The sequence below is a fragment of the Coturnix japonica genome, chromosome 3 (genome assembly GCF_001577835.2).
Source record: "Coturnix japonica isolate 7356 chromosome 3, Coturnix japonica 2.1, whole genome shotgun sequence".
Lineage (NCBI taxonomy): Eukaryota > Metazoa > Chordata > Aves > Galliformes > Phasianidae > Coturnix > Coturnix japonica.
In genome coordinates, this window is record NC_029518.1 from 21,416,739 (window position 1) to 21,431,236 (window position 14,498).

Here is a 14,498-nt window from a genome sequence, read left to right on the forward strand (position 1 = left end):
ATCCTTCAACCAGAGGTGCTCATTCAGGGAGCATGCAGCCCTGCAGGCAGACTGGCATACCAATCCCAATGATCACTGGATAAATGGCTCCTTTGTTCAAGGGATACTTTTATGAAGGTAGCTTGCATCCATAACAACTCCAAGAACAGGATTCAGTTTCTTAAATCAGGTCCCCTTTTATGAGGAGAATGCAGCAAAGTTCTTCTATGTGCTTTACTAGGAAAGACAGTGAACCTAAATACAAGTAATAGGTTGAAGCCAAGCTGCTTCAGTGTTTCTCTTGGAAAGTATGGACACTTGCATAAAAAACATATGACACTAGTTCAATGATCTTTGTAGGCAATGACTATATTAATTCAGTATTTTGAGCTTACACTAGAATTAAACAATAAAAATTAAAAAAAAAGACTTCATGCTTTTTCAAATGTAATTGATAAAAATCAATGTTAAATAACCTGTTTTCTAATGCTAATAAGGTGAAAGTCAATAATAATAATAATAAAAAAGAACAGAAAATAAAGGAAACAAACAACAACAAAAAGCCAAACCAACAGAGTTCCTGGAATAAAAATAGAAGAGAATTTGACACTGATTTCCACAAGAAATGTCGTTATTCAAACAGAAGTGAGAACTTAGTAAAGAATGGTTACAATATTTTCTTTCTTCTCCCTTACCCCCAGCACACTCCTTTGGTTATTTTGAACAGACGTTTCTGCAGCTGAAAAACTGCCAAGATGCCACAGTGATAGTGTAGTTCACAGACAGATCCATGTGGTATGTCTGGTGTGTTAGTGATGGCTCTGAATGATTCTGCATTTCCAGATCTGGTAAACACATAACAGATTACCTGAAGCAAGTACAGAGATGATCTGTGTAATGCTTGATGTCAATGGTACTGTTGCTTCCCTCTTTCATAACACCCTCTCCTATTTTTCCCAAGGTACTGAGAACCTCAAGCAGTGGAGCAGATAAAGTTTTGTGGGTTTTTTTTTTGTTTGTTTTTTGTTTGTTTTTTTTTTTTTTAAAGGTACTTTTATCCACAGCTCTCAGAAGATCTATAACTTATCACAAATAAAAGCTCTGTGCTCTGGGGGCTAACATACTCAGTTTATTACAGATGGCAAATCTGAGGTAAGGAGATAAAAAGAGCGTTCAGTAAGCAGGCACAGTAAGGCTTGCTCTTGAAAAACTTTTAATTTATTCTAGATAGTATCATTTATATTACTGTATATCTAATAGTGTCGCTTGGATCTGTTTTCCTTTGATTTCACATAAAAGGTACGGCTTTGTTTGTTTTTAACATAATAACTGGTTGAAGATTTTGCTGAATTTTTACTTACTTGGGGAAAAAGAAGTAATTATAAAGCACAGCACTTGATTACACTTAATTCCAATGTAACCATTATGTTAGATTGCTCATATTTCCAGGGATTCTGATTAAAAGATTATTAAGATGAGACAAGTAGGATAAAACTTCTTTATCATCAAAGTCAAGTGCTATAGAAACTAGTTATAAGGCTGCTTGCGTTTTGGATCCTGAGCAATGTAAAGAGCAATGCATTCCTCAGATCTCTTCCAGCAGTACCTGGGAAAACAGAGAAATAACCCAATGTGTATGGGGTAATATGAGAGGACAAGCTATCCACACAAACAACTACGTGCTGATGCTGCTGAGAAGCAGAGAAATTACAGACAGGTTCTCTTCTGCTTACGCTTGTTCTATATTGGTATGTCTTGTCATATTTTTGGGATCTACCCTACATCATCACCCGTATAAACCAAACATCATGACACGGTGGGGAAGAATTTCTTGCCTTATGGATGAATGAAAGGGAAAGGCATATGTTTCAATCTCAGAGACATGAGGGTTGAAACAGTCACAGCACAGACCTTTTTTAACAAGGTAAGTAACCAGTAGTTCAAGAGTGTTTGTGTCTCATGGTAAGTGCTTCTGCGTTAGCTGTTATGCTAGTTGAATCTTACTCCAGGAGGAGAGCTGTGCTCTTGGCCTAGCACCCAAACATTTTTGTGTTTTTGTTGATCAAGGCTGGTTGGAAGCTTAGTATCTGCTGTGATTGCTTATGAATTGTATTCTCACCATCTAATTTTCTTCACGATCTTTTGCATGTTGTTTTTTTCTTAATAGTATTTATCTTGTATTTTCCCCAGCTTAATCATCAGGGGAGAGCTAGATAAATGCCTGGCTTTGTTTGCTCCAGAGTAGACTTCTGCCCTAAGGAGTAATGCAGACTATTGCAAATCATGCAATCTCAGAGGCCTCATTTCTGCACCAGATGATGCACAGCTTGGTATGGACTAAATACACAGAATTTATATTGTTGGAAGCTGGGAAATCTTTCATCTCTACTCACAAACACTGGGCATGGACAAGCAGGCTATCACCAGCAGCTAGAGTCAGGGTTTTTCCATCCATGGTAACAGTAGATGCACCCTCCTGAAGGGAAAGAACAGATTGTCAGCTTTTATTTATGTGTACTGTCATAAGACAGTAGAAAATTTTGCAGGTAAGTATGGAAATCTTTTCCACTGAAAGAGCACTTATAACTTGCTCAGCTTTATGAAGCCTAGCTAAATATTCAGCTGATGTTCCCTGTCTGACACTATTAGCATCAATAAAAACATGCTTCATGGTTCATTGCTCCCCATCACAAAGCAGCAACTTATTGTTTGATATCTTGGGGATATGCTGCAACCAATCCAACCCAGCACCTTGTAAGTTTGTGCAACTCTCTGGAAATTTACAGAGAGAATCTCCAGGAGTACTTCAAACTCCTTTTCTACTTTTCTGATTCCTAATACCTTTTTACATCTTGAAAAGTAGTCCACAAGCCAGCAGGGAGCTGACAGAAATCACTAAAGGGAGTCCATCTACACAGGAACATGCTTGTCATTATCTTGTCAAGCAGAGAAACGAGATTCCTGCCAGCAACATGGACTTGATTGCATGGTCTGCTGCAAGCTGCAGTGTAAACAAGTGTCTTTCAAGATTGTTATGTCTTTAATTAGTAGTTGATGGTCCCTGTGAATTTCAGCAGAATGAGAACTGATGGAAACATCTGTTTCACAAGCTAGTCTGACTTACTTTTTTTCTGCAGCATTTCCCTTGAGCTGCATTTCCTATAGGCCAATAGAAAGAAGGGTACGTGGATTACGTACTGCTGTGCTTTATTATAAACAAGTTCTCAGATTGTTATTAACTTTGTCTACCTGATTCCAGTATTCCTGAAGTATGAGGACAAATGGTTCAAGGCAGAAGTAACAGGTGATGGTTCTTATTACACAGAGGAATTCTGATATTTTTACAAGATATCCCCTAGCAGAAACAAGAATCCTCACCAAGACCTGGTGCAGGATGGTTCCATCCTCAACATACAAGGTGAGGGAAAAGAGACCATTTTTATGGTGATAGTAGTTTACAGTCATTTCTCAAGACAGTTTAAAGCCAAAGTTTCCTGTTGATGTCAATTTCCATTAGGAAGAAGGTAATAATTTCTGTTGCTGTTTCCAGGAGGCTGTACTACTGTTCAGTTTGCCCTGACCTGAAATATGAACTCTAGGGTTAACAGGTGTAAACTGAATTGTTACATACCAGCTGCCATATCCAGATATCTGAACTCTTTTTGCTTTTTTCAGTTGTTCCTGGTCCATAAACTATAACCTAAAAAAAAAAAAAAGTCAAGGAAGAAAAGTAATAGATTCATCCTCATGAGTGAGGTGTACATATTCATCTTTCTACAGCACTTAAATATTCTATTTTTAAAGAAAAATGTTCATAGAATATGACATTATTTTTACCAACATTAAAATTCACATTTCGTTTGGTATTCTCATATTGATTCCTCCTGATAAGATAAAAAGGGAACCGATCACACCTGCCACTCCTTATGCTCCTCTGTATCTTCACTTATCTATTCCCACTGCCTCCTCCCACTCTCAGCTTGGCATCTATATCCTTCCTGCTTCTGTTCTGGGAACAGGCACTTCCTCCTCGTGAACTCTGGGCCCTGTCAAGAGCCTGCTGAAGCGAAAAAGATTTTCCCAATAACATTAAAAAGGCTGTAGATCAGACATTATTTTTCTTCACTGTCTACCTACTCTGTGTTCTTCTTGAAGTCCCATGCTCTCTGTCACTCCACTGTCAGATAGATTGGATTCTGCAGAATGTGACTTCAAGTAACCCAGGGAGAGAATGTTCATAAACTGTTGTGCACAGCTATCAAATGGTGACAGCTTCATCTGCACCCAAATTGGACTGTGTATGACTGGCCAAGAAGTGCAATGCTCCAGCATAGCCCTGGCTCTTGTGTGCTGTACAGTTCTCTTTGTTTCCATTTTATGTAGGTTAAGAAGGGGGAAAAAACCCCACAACACTGTGTATTTACACATTCAAATTAGACTTGGCAACGAGAATGCTGTAGAAACGTATAGGGAAGTTGAGCGCGCTTGTGAGTAGTATTTGCATCATGCTGGTATTTTTGATTCAAGAAATATGGGAGCGAGGGATGGAGAGAACTGTTTTAGTCCCAAAGGAAGTGAATGGAATAAAACTGAGGTTGACTGTGCACACAGCAGTGGCTGAGATAGTAGGTCCCTGCCCTAGATTAATTGGGGCAATGGACAACAGTGAGCTTGTACAGGGACCAGGCTTGCTAAGGGGAAATTGCTCTCTAAGGGTGTGTAGTTTTCTCTGTTGTGAGACCTGGATTCATTCAGTCTGAGTACAAAGCACCTATTATCTGTACCTTTAAAAATCTCCCACTCCTTCATAGCAATTTTAACTCCTACCTCTGTCTCAAAGGCATCTCCGAACACACTCAAGGATTGCTTCTGATGTATTTCTCCCCGATGATCATTCAACCAGTCTTGGAAGGAGAATGGCTTCATTACAGAAGTGCAATTTAGGGGGAAAGGTGTTTCTTTCAGGAGCTCTTCTGTAAATATGGCAGAGGGCTGTTATTGACATTTCCCTGGATCTTTGCAAACTTTTGTTGTTGCTTAGAGCTAGAATGGGTTCAATGTACAGACACTGTCTAGTTAAAAGACAATGACCATAGCACTGTTCATTGCTACAGTTATCATGACAGTACTTGAGACTGACATGTGTGTCATATTTGAAGTCTGGATGTGGTTGCTTCTCTGCAGCTGTTATCAGAATTGTTGTGTATCCAGGCTTAAAGATACATTTGAACAGTATACGTATAGTTCTTTGTTAATGTGTTCTTTGTTTCTTTCAGACAAACTTGTGTCTTGATTAAAAAAAAAAAAAAAAGATATGTTATTTCTGACCTTTGCTGAGTCACTCCTTACCTATTCCCATGTGAGTGGAATGAGACCACACAACCATCTGACTCTCACAGAGTCAATACTTGCTTTTGTGCTTCTTCTCCCCTGAGTGTTATTAAATACACTGTCCACAGTGAAGCCAACTGGCAATCACTTTAAGTTTAATAAAAGGCTTTTCTTGTGGTGTTCCTGGATTTCTAGGTGGATTTAATTTCAAGTAATTTTCCTTCACAACTGATTTAGTTTAAAATAGCTGGAAGACTGAATGCAATTTGACTGTAGCTAGTAAAATTCAAGATTTGTGCTGTGAGTTACTGCTATATGAAATTAACCTTAGTCATTTTCCAGCTCATGGTGAAATGCAGAGACAGTGCTGTCACCTTGGGGATCCTAGGTAGTTTGTCCTGAGAAGCCACTGTGGAAGGCCTCTAGAACAATTTCAAGTAAGTATGTCAGCCTAGATGCAGGGAAAACTCACTAGATGGCTGTCTCCCAAAGGCACTGAGCTCATGAACTAGCAGCCAAATTTTAGCCTTGATCATAGGATTATCAGGTTTTATTAAGTATCGGTATATTCCTTATTCAGAGTGGTTCCGATTCTTTTTAAAGCCATCTTTCACTGCTCTGTAGTGTTCTGAATGCATCCCCACAGGCTTTCAGCAAAAGCTATTCCAGATGCAGCCTTAGAAAGATGTATGAAAATGTGGTCAGCGCATCCAAGGCTTAGCAGTTTGCTGCATAAGCTGCTCTCATGTAATTGATCACAGCATGCACCAAGTGTCTGTATTAATCTTATTAATTTCTAGAAGATCCGGATGGGACTGACCATTTTTATTTCCTTTGGAAACAGATTTCACCATTAGAATTTATTTTTATTTCATTATATTAAGCTAAATGGAATAAGCCAATAGGTTTCTGCAAAGCAATACCTCTTTGTCAGTATCAGTAATCTGCAGATAAAAAAAAAAGACACAACAACCTTCTAGGTTTAAAATAAATAAATCTACTTTTACATCACTTAACTCATATTTAGCATATTGCAGTGGAATAGTGAACTCCACCAGAGAAAGTAAGAACGGGAAAAAAATCTTTAGATTAGATCTATTCTAGTTTGGGCCTGGAAGCACTAAGAAGCCGTAGTCTAAATACTGTATATTTTCTTGCTTTGTAAGATTACAAAGTAGTGTTAGTGTCATTGCTTGGAGATTCATTTTTACACTGCAGTATGGCTGTTGTTTTCTCACTTTTCACAGGTTCATCAAATTTCCTTTGGAGGTGATTAGAAACATTGCACTTTATCCTTAATTATGGATACACTCAAGTGCAGCTGTATTGCAAAGTAGTTTTCTGGTTAGAGACAGATATAATATAAATGTCTAAAATACCATTATGATTCAGATTCACACACAGATGAAAGTAAGAATGTCTAAAACATCATCAGAAAGCATATTCACAAAAAAGAAGAAAAAAATAAAGAACTTTAATAAAAAGCTATTCAGAGGAATGAGTTTTCAAATAAATTTTAGAATATTTTGTTTCACTATTAATAACAATTTTAATTTTCTTAATCAATCTGAACACAGCAGAGGCTTTTCTATAATTAGAATAAAACAAACCCAATGAGTATAGAAAAGCCTTTTTGGATACAAGAAAGTTAGCCACTGGCAGGGTTTTAGTAAAGTATATACACATACAGTATTTAGTAGTATATGTATATATACATAAACGTATATATTCTTTTCATATACATATATACAGATAGATAGATATAGATACATATATATAAACACATTTATTCATCTCTTACACCACAGAGTCCTGTATATGTGCATGTATATGTTTATGTATCTATATAAATACCAACATGCCATAAGGATCCTGCTCAGCATCATGCGATACATCTTCTCCACAGACCTGCATCAAGCAATGAACTCAGTTCTGGCTTCATTTGCTGGAGAGTGGACAGCAACAGGTTGAATTTCTAGAGTGGGCACTGTGACATCACAGTGGAAGGAGAACTATAAATACCCCAATCAGTTCAAAGGAATTTGGGGTAAAAAAGCCAAGATATTCCTTTGTGAACTGTGGGGATACAAGAAAAGCTGTTCAGAGCAGCAGCTGTGGAGCAAGATAAACAGCATGAGAACCAAGGACACCTCTGCAACGAGAAGAAGAGTCTCACAGCTCTGATTGGATATGTGCCTGCATGGACAGTTGAAAAGTGTTTTGTAGAATGCTTTGTTGACATATAAGGTGTTTGGGAAAGTTGTAAGGGCGGATGGGAAAGCTAGAAAATAACAACTTGTGAAGGTATATAAGGGATGTGAGAACTTGTAATAAACGATTTGGATCGTTCACATCTGAGTCCGTGCCGAGTCGCTGCAGTGAACTAGGCGAGAAGCAACAGAAATCTAATGATGAAAAGTAATTATAAACTTCTTAGCTGGTATTTTCTTACTCTTAGTCAGACTAGTTTCGCTAGTCTCTCTAATTCTTGGGATCTCTGACTCCAGCTGTCCTATTCAACAAGTCTTCTCACTGTACAGGACTACAGGAAAGTAATTTACACTTTGCCTTGAGCATGCGTTACACATTCCACTCTTATTATGTTGCACCATCCTCTTGTGCCCATGAATTACAAGTACAATTTAATTCCAAGTGAATACGAATAATTTTTAAAATTTAATTTTTGCCATAAAGAACTGATGGTCAGTCTTCTGATGCTTTCTTGTCAGTGGGACATAGTGATAAGTTCAGAGCTTATTCCTAATTCTGAATTTAACAACACTGAGCTGGTGATAGTGTAATGGTCTCTGAGTCTAGATGAAGTGAATGTTTAACATGACTGTTATGGTTCTGCTACTGATTATTGTAGGACAAATAGGAGTGTGCTCAGATGATGAAGAATATGACATGATACGTCTGATGCTGCTAATGGTGTGCTTGACTAGGTCCTCATCTTACACTGACACACATCCCTTGCATGAAGTGGAAAGTTGCAGCTGTTCTAATGCTTGTGAACTTGAGCTAAAGAGCTACAATGAGGAGTACATGATTCTTTGCAGTCTTGCATATACCAGAGTTGAAATCTGTTTCTTTCAAAATAACTGAATGTTTCTTTTCAGCTTAATGCCCTATATTTTGATTTTTTTTGTATATATATAGTTTTGCTTGTACCTTAGTTTTCAATAACAATAAATGTGAGTTGGCTCGTTTCCGGAGTTCTTCTGTTCCATTTGTACTGTGAAGCAAAGAGACCTCACTGACAGTAAAGGTCAAAATTATGCTAACAAAGTGTAGGAAGATGGTAATTTTAAGCCACTTAGCTGAAAGCTCTCCATATGTATCTCAAAACAATGAACCACTAAGTGGAAATCCAAATCTAATACATTTTAAATGGACTGTTCAGTAAATCCATTTAAATAATTCCATAGTTAAGCCCAGTTTTGGACCTCATTATTATCAAATACAAATCCACAGTAATATTCTTTACAGTTGCTACCACTCTTTTCAGCTTTAACCTACAATGCGATGATATTATGTATATGGGAACTGTTAGGTCATGGCCTGAATCAGTGATTGAGCACCTGATGGTCCACCCCAGGAGCACAGGTGGAAGCAATTCACCTGTGTGACTAGAAGGGCTGGAGCCAGGTTCCCACATCATCCCCCCCCCCCCAATGCCTCATTTACGGGTGGCTGCCACAAGGAAAGCCTCTCTATTTGGAGATTGTTTGTCTATTTGGAGTGTTTAGTAAGCCCTGATCCTTGGAAAGTGAATAATTGGTTCCTTATGTATTAATAGATTATAGCTTCTGTTTTTCTTGGGTAATAGAAACTGGTTTAAAGCAGCCATATTTGCTATTGCATACATTTGTGTTAAGCTAAAAGATACATCACGTTTGCTGAAAGGACTGTTGTTGCTAATTCTTGCCCCTCCATCTTGAGTATCCAAGGTGCTCACAGAGATCCATAGATCTCTGTGATCTATGGTCTTATCTCTATGCAAAGGTTTGAGGAAAGCACCTTTGCAATGGTGTCACCTTCTGTAGAAGCAATAAACATCCTTATCCAAAGGGGAATGTTTAGATCCTCCTATCCCATAACTGAGCATAAAATAGTCTGGGCAAGAGATAAGGAGTTATCTTAGAATTATATATTCATTTATTTCTATCCACTTTATTATTATCCCTTCCATCTCTCAAGAGATGCTATATAGTAGTGAATTGTTCTGATGTGACTTTTCTTGCAGTTTCATGTTAAATTGCCAATACTGGCAATAATATATCCCCTGGGATGTGGGGAAAAACATGTTCCTACCTAATTTGTGGAATAGCCATTCTCAATGTTAATGGAAATGTCAATGAGACCAGTAGGAGTTTAATACCTCTGCAAATCAAATTATCTAAAACTTGTGGACTAAAAGACGTAAATTTAGGCATCTGGATTTAGAAAAAAGAATACGAAAAAAAAAGGAGGTAGTTAACTAATTCCATATAAAAACCCAGAGCACCAACCATGACTGATTATTTTCGAGTTAGTTGGTTCGTTTCACTGTTGCTGAGTATAAATGCAGAAACATTCAGCTGAAAATGCAGCATTCATTGGGTGTAATCATTCCTTTCCCTGTGTAACTGTATTTATTTTTGTAGCATGCCCTGAGAACTGGCGTGACTGCAAATTTATGATTTGTCCATGTAATTATTTCTAGGCACATTTTTCTTTGTGTCATTAAATCTGTGCTAGAATATAAACAACACCTTTTTTTTTCCTAATTGAAACAGAACTTTGATGTGGAAAACTTTGAACAATATTATTTTAATAAAGAAATATTGCCTCTCCAAAAGGAGATAGCAGCAGCAGCCAGAAGGAAGAGGGTAAATTAAAACAATAAAATTGCAACATTTAGTTTATCTTTCTGTTACAATACCACTAGGTCATTGTAATTAAGAATGCCAGGCTTTAGCCTTTGAACAGGGTTTGGAGTACAATCCTAAATTAGGGAAACTTACCTACTGTTTCTGAATCTGAATCTGCTTTTATGTGGCTGAGGGCATCATTAATTGTCTCCTTCTATGGAAGAGGAAGTGCCATAAGCCTTCTCTACGTTTGTGGAGTGAGGCTTTGTACAATATGAGTGAGCTATTATTACTAAATAGCCTTAGAAACTGATGAAAATGTCAGACTGACACTGTGAGTTGTCTGTTTCGGATGTTGCTGTCTGGGGAACGTTTAACAGTGTGAGGGAAAAGGCATCTACCTTATTAGAGAAGATGTACCTGCTGTGAGACTGCTCTGATCTTTAAAGCTTTTTAAAATACTAGATTTTTTTTTTTTTTTTTTCCTGAAGTCTGAACAGAAAGGAAACAATTTTATATGGCATTTCTTCCTATTTTCATGGCAGGTTTATTATATACATTATGCTCTTAAAGGTCAGCAGTGTCTTGCTTCCTATGGTGAAGCATAAGGAGAGCTCTCAGACTGCAGTTCATGTTCTGCTTCCCCTGAAAGAGGCTCAGCTGAGGATATTGCAGAAGAATCACTCTTCTTCCTGGAGACCTTGGGTTTTTCTTTGGTGCTGTCATTACTAGCTCTGCGTCCTAAATCAACTCCTGGCTCCAAGGAACTTGCAGCACTCCTTGCTTTTGGATGATGCATTTAGGTTTGGGATTGAAGGGTTTAGTAGAAGCTTTCATATGGCAGAGTACACATATCCAGAGTGTACTTAGATTAGTTGTGGCTTGTCTGAACTCTTCATCTCTAGCATTGGCTGTATACTCCTTGTGGTGATATATATCTGTATGGAGAGTTGTTAAATATAAAGGAAGGGGAATGGAGGAAGCAAACAAGAGGATGCATAGTTATGTGAATTGTAGGTATATATTAGATGATTTTAGCCTCTTCTCTCTCCTTTGGGAGGGAGATGAATGTGAGATGAATGTGACCTGGAAGATTCTTATAGCTTCCTGTGCAGTTATGGTCGGTCCAGGCAATTCAAAATGCTTGACTATTTTTAGTCAGCCTGAATACTGTTCTGTCCTGTAGACTTGCTGCTGGCTGTTTGTAAAGTACATTGCCAAGAGGAGTATTCCTACCACCTAAATTCTCACATGCTGCCTCTCCTTTTAATGCATATATTTGAAGCAGGAAGAAGACAAGTAGCTCTACACATATGTGAAAGTACTTAAAAGATGAGAGAAGAGAATAAAAAATCACGTTATGATCCAAGTTTAGCCTAGGTAATAACTGTATTCATCCTCCTTGAAAAAGGAAGGTGATAAGTTTTCTCAAGCCCTATTACAAATGGTTAACAGAAGAGGCTAATAATGCAGTACAATTTTTTTTCCATAAAAGGTGCCTCAAGTAAGGATTGCATGTAAAGTATGTTTCTGACTGATTATATTTCACCTTAATGTACTCATCTAAAAACAGGTCTTTTTAATGGCTATTTGTGCCTCTTCATGTATTCTGAGTATCCTGCTCCCTACTTGGAAGGGGGCTTTCCCAAGCAATTGCTAAGCAAGAAAGCATAAATAAAAAGTCTGGACTTAGGTGTGGTGGCTCTTCTGTTGGTTTTATACTAAAAAAAAAAAAAAAAAAAAAAAAAAAAAAAAAAGAAAAAGGAAAATAAAAAAAGAAAAAAAAAGAAAGAAAAAAAAAGAAAGAAAAGAAAAAGGGCAATCGGGCCTTGATTGATTCCATTTATAGCTTTCCTGTACAAGTGAACTGCAATCAAGGTTTTCTTTGAAGATGTTTTTCTTCCATTTCTCCCTGAACAGAGGAGGCAATATTTCTGATTTACGTATAAATTAACTTAAGAGTACTTCAGATGGCACTTTAAAACTGAAGGGATTCTGAATTTCTGAAGATAAACTGAAAGAAGAGGCTGAAATCCAGCCCTTTGCATAGACCAGTTTTAATCTTACAAGTGTTATGCTGGTTGTTGCATTCTGCTTCTTAAGAGGGAAAAAGAAGACAAAAAAAAATCTGCTGAGGGAATAGATCCAAAGCTTTATTTCTCCGTTACTGCTGTATAACTAAAAGATCTGTCTTTTTTTTTTTTTTTCTTCTTTGCACAAGACACCACTAACTTTCATCTTTTCAGTGTCCATGAAAACAAAACACTGAAAAAACCGAGAAGCTAAATCCAGCCATATATGTTTGTTACCTTTTGCTTGTAGCAAGAGTTAAGATGTGAACTTTTCAAATATTAGTTGCCTTGACTTAGAAGTTAATGTAAGAATTACAGAATGTCCCAGGTTGGAAAGGACCTCAAGGATCATGAATCTTTGACCCTGCCTGCCACAGGCAGGTCCACCAACCCCCACATTTAATACTAGACCAGGCTGCCCTGGGCACCATCCAACCCGGCTTTGAACACCTCCAGGGCTGGGCAGAATCTATTCAGGGGAAATAAGGTGTGCTGATTCCTGAGCAAAATAGGAACATTTGTTTGCTTGCTTTGTTTATTTACTGAGTCTCAGAAAGGCTTTTTTCAGCCTTAATTGAAGTTTCTCATGCCTTCTGGCCTTTATAAAGCTGTTTGAACAGCTTACAAGGAAAAAGCTCATTTACTGGATTTATTAATAACTTTTCAATATATTTTTTTAAGGTAGTGAAGATATCATAACTTTTGATTGTCGGGTCTGTTCTTTCATTCTCATTCTCTCCAAAAGTATTGACAAAGTAAATATCTGATGTTCTTTTTCTCTGCTTTGATATAATTCATTTGATTCTGATATGATGTTATGATTATTATCATCAGATGATCATTATTGTCCTTTTCAACCTAAGCCATTCTATGATTCTATAATATGATTCCATGATATAAATACTTAGTTCACACTAATGAGGGACACTTACTTAGTGAAAAATCTATGTACTGAGCATGGAAAGTGTGCATGAGAAGATATTCTTTTTATTACAGCAGCATCTAGAGGTTTCATCTGAAATTATACTTCCTATGCCAGTCATTGTGAAAGCACAGTGAGAGACAGTAGCTGTCCTAATATCTGCTCATTTGAAAACAAAAAACGAACAAACAAAAACCCAAAAAACAACCCCCCCCCTCCCCTCCCCCTCCCAACCCCCCCAAGAGCAACTAAGCAAAAGATAAATATAAGGGTATTACTCTTTTGCATGCTGGGATAGAAAAGCACGTCATACATTTCATCTAGATCTGTGAGAGCTAATATAGTGCTTTACTTTTAATCAGAATTATCTCAGGCAGCTCTGGTGGTAACCTTCTGCGAGAGACCAAACTAAACTAAATACATTTTGATGTTGCATATATAGAGAAGCAAAGTCTAGGAGACAAGAAGATCTTATTTATTTAGAAGCACAGTGTTTTCCGAGAAGCACACTTCATAGTCATTCAGAGACACCATATTACAGGTGCAGTCTTTCAGGCAGCTTTTGTCTGGCTTAATGTTTCCTAATACAAAGGTTTGTAAGGCTGCTGTGCCATACAGGACTCTTCTGTGAAACTCTCATTTGAGGGAGAGCAACAAAGGCAACCATGTTTAAGGAATGTGCTGTCACAAAAAAAAATCTAACCCCATTTTAGTACTTGAGTAAAAACTTTGTTTGTTACAGTACCAATTAAGACTGGATATCTATACAGCCACTGACTTTTTTATGGTGATTATTGATCAGAGAAATGTGAAAAATAAAAATAGGTCAAGATAGCATAGGAATAAAATGCTAAATAGATCATGCCCTACATGAACTAAAAGCATGTGCCTTCGCCTAGGTGCCATTATTCCTCAAGTTTATAAGTGAAGGAGTACAAATATGCAGTGTGGAGGTTCAACTCACGAAGACCTTAATTTCTACAGTTGGGAAAAAAAAATTCTTGCCATGAAAGAAAGTTACAGACAATGTGATTTTGCACTGTACAGTTACCTGATGTATTCACATGAACAGACAAGATATTTTTGGCAATCATGTATAAAGGTTTTATTTATGATTAATGAAATAAATTACTTATCAAAATAATTTTCATTTACAAATCTCACAGAAAAACACAAACACTATAATCCGTCATATGGTTAGAGTCATAGACAGAATCACTGTTCAATCAGATGCAAATTAATTTCAGAAGAAGACACATTACCTGGATTTGGTTTTCCGGTCTTATATTGCCTGGAATTGAAAAATCTAAAATAATAAACATTATTCATCAGTTAAAAAGT

At 37.2% G+C, this 14,498-nt stretch overlaps 1 protein-coding gene across 2 annotated transcripts in view; it reads right to left on the reverse strand.

The window, feature by feature from the left end:
* Positions 1-413: 413 nt before the first annotated feature.
* HAAO (3-hydroxyanthranilate 3,4-dioxygenase) overlaps positions 414-14,498 on the reverse strand; it is a 31,726-nt gene continuing 17,641 nt past the window's right edge. For both annotated transcript variants that reach the window (XM_015857540.2, XM_015857539.2), the window contains 5 exons: positions 14,420-14,463; positions 4,807-4,952; positions 3,611-3,679; positions 2,373-2,455; positions 414-1,585 (listed from right to left, as the gene is read on the reverse strand). In XM_015857540.2, the coding sequence (XP_015713026.1) occupies positions 1,507-1,585; positions 2,373-2,455; positions 3,611-3,679; positions 4,807-4,952; positions 14,420-14,463 (421 nt within the window). In that variant the 3' untranslated portion in view covers positions 414-1,506. The remainder of the gene's footprint in view (positions 1,586-2,372; positions 2,456-3,610; positions 3,680-4,806; positions 4,953-14,419; positions 14,464-14,498) is intronic.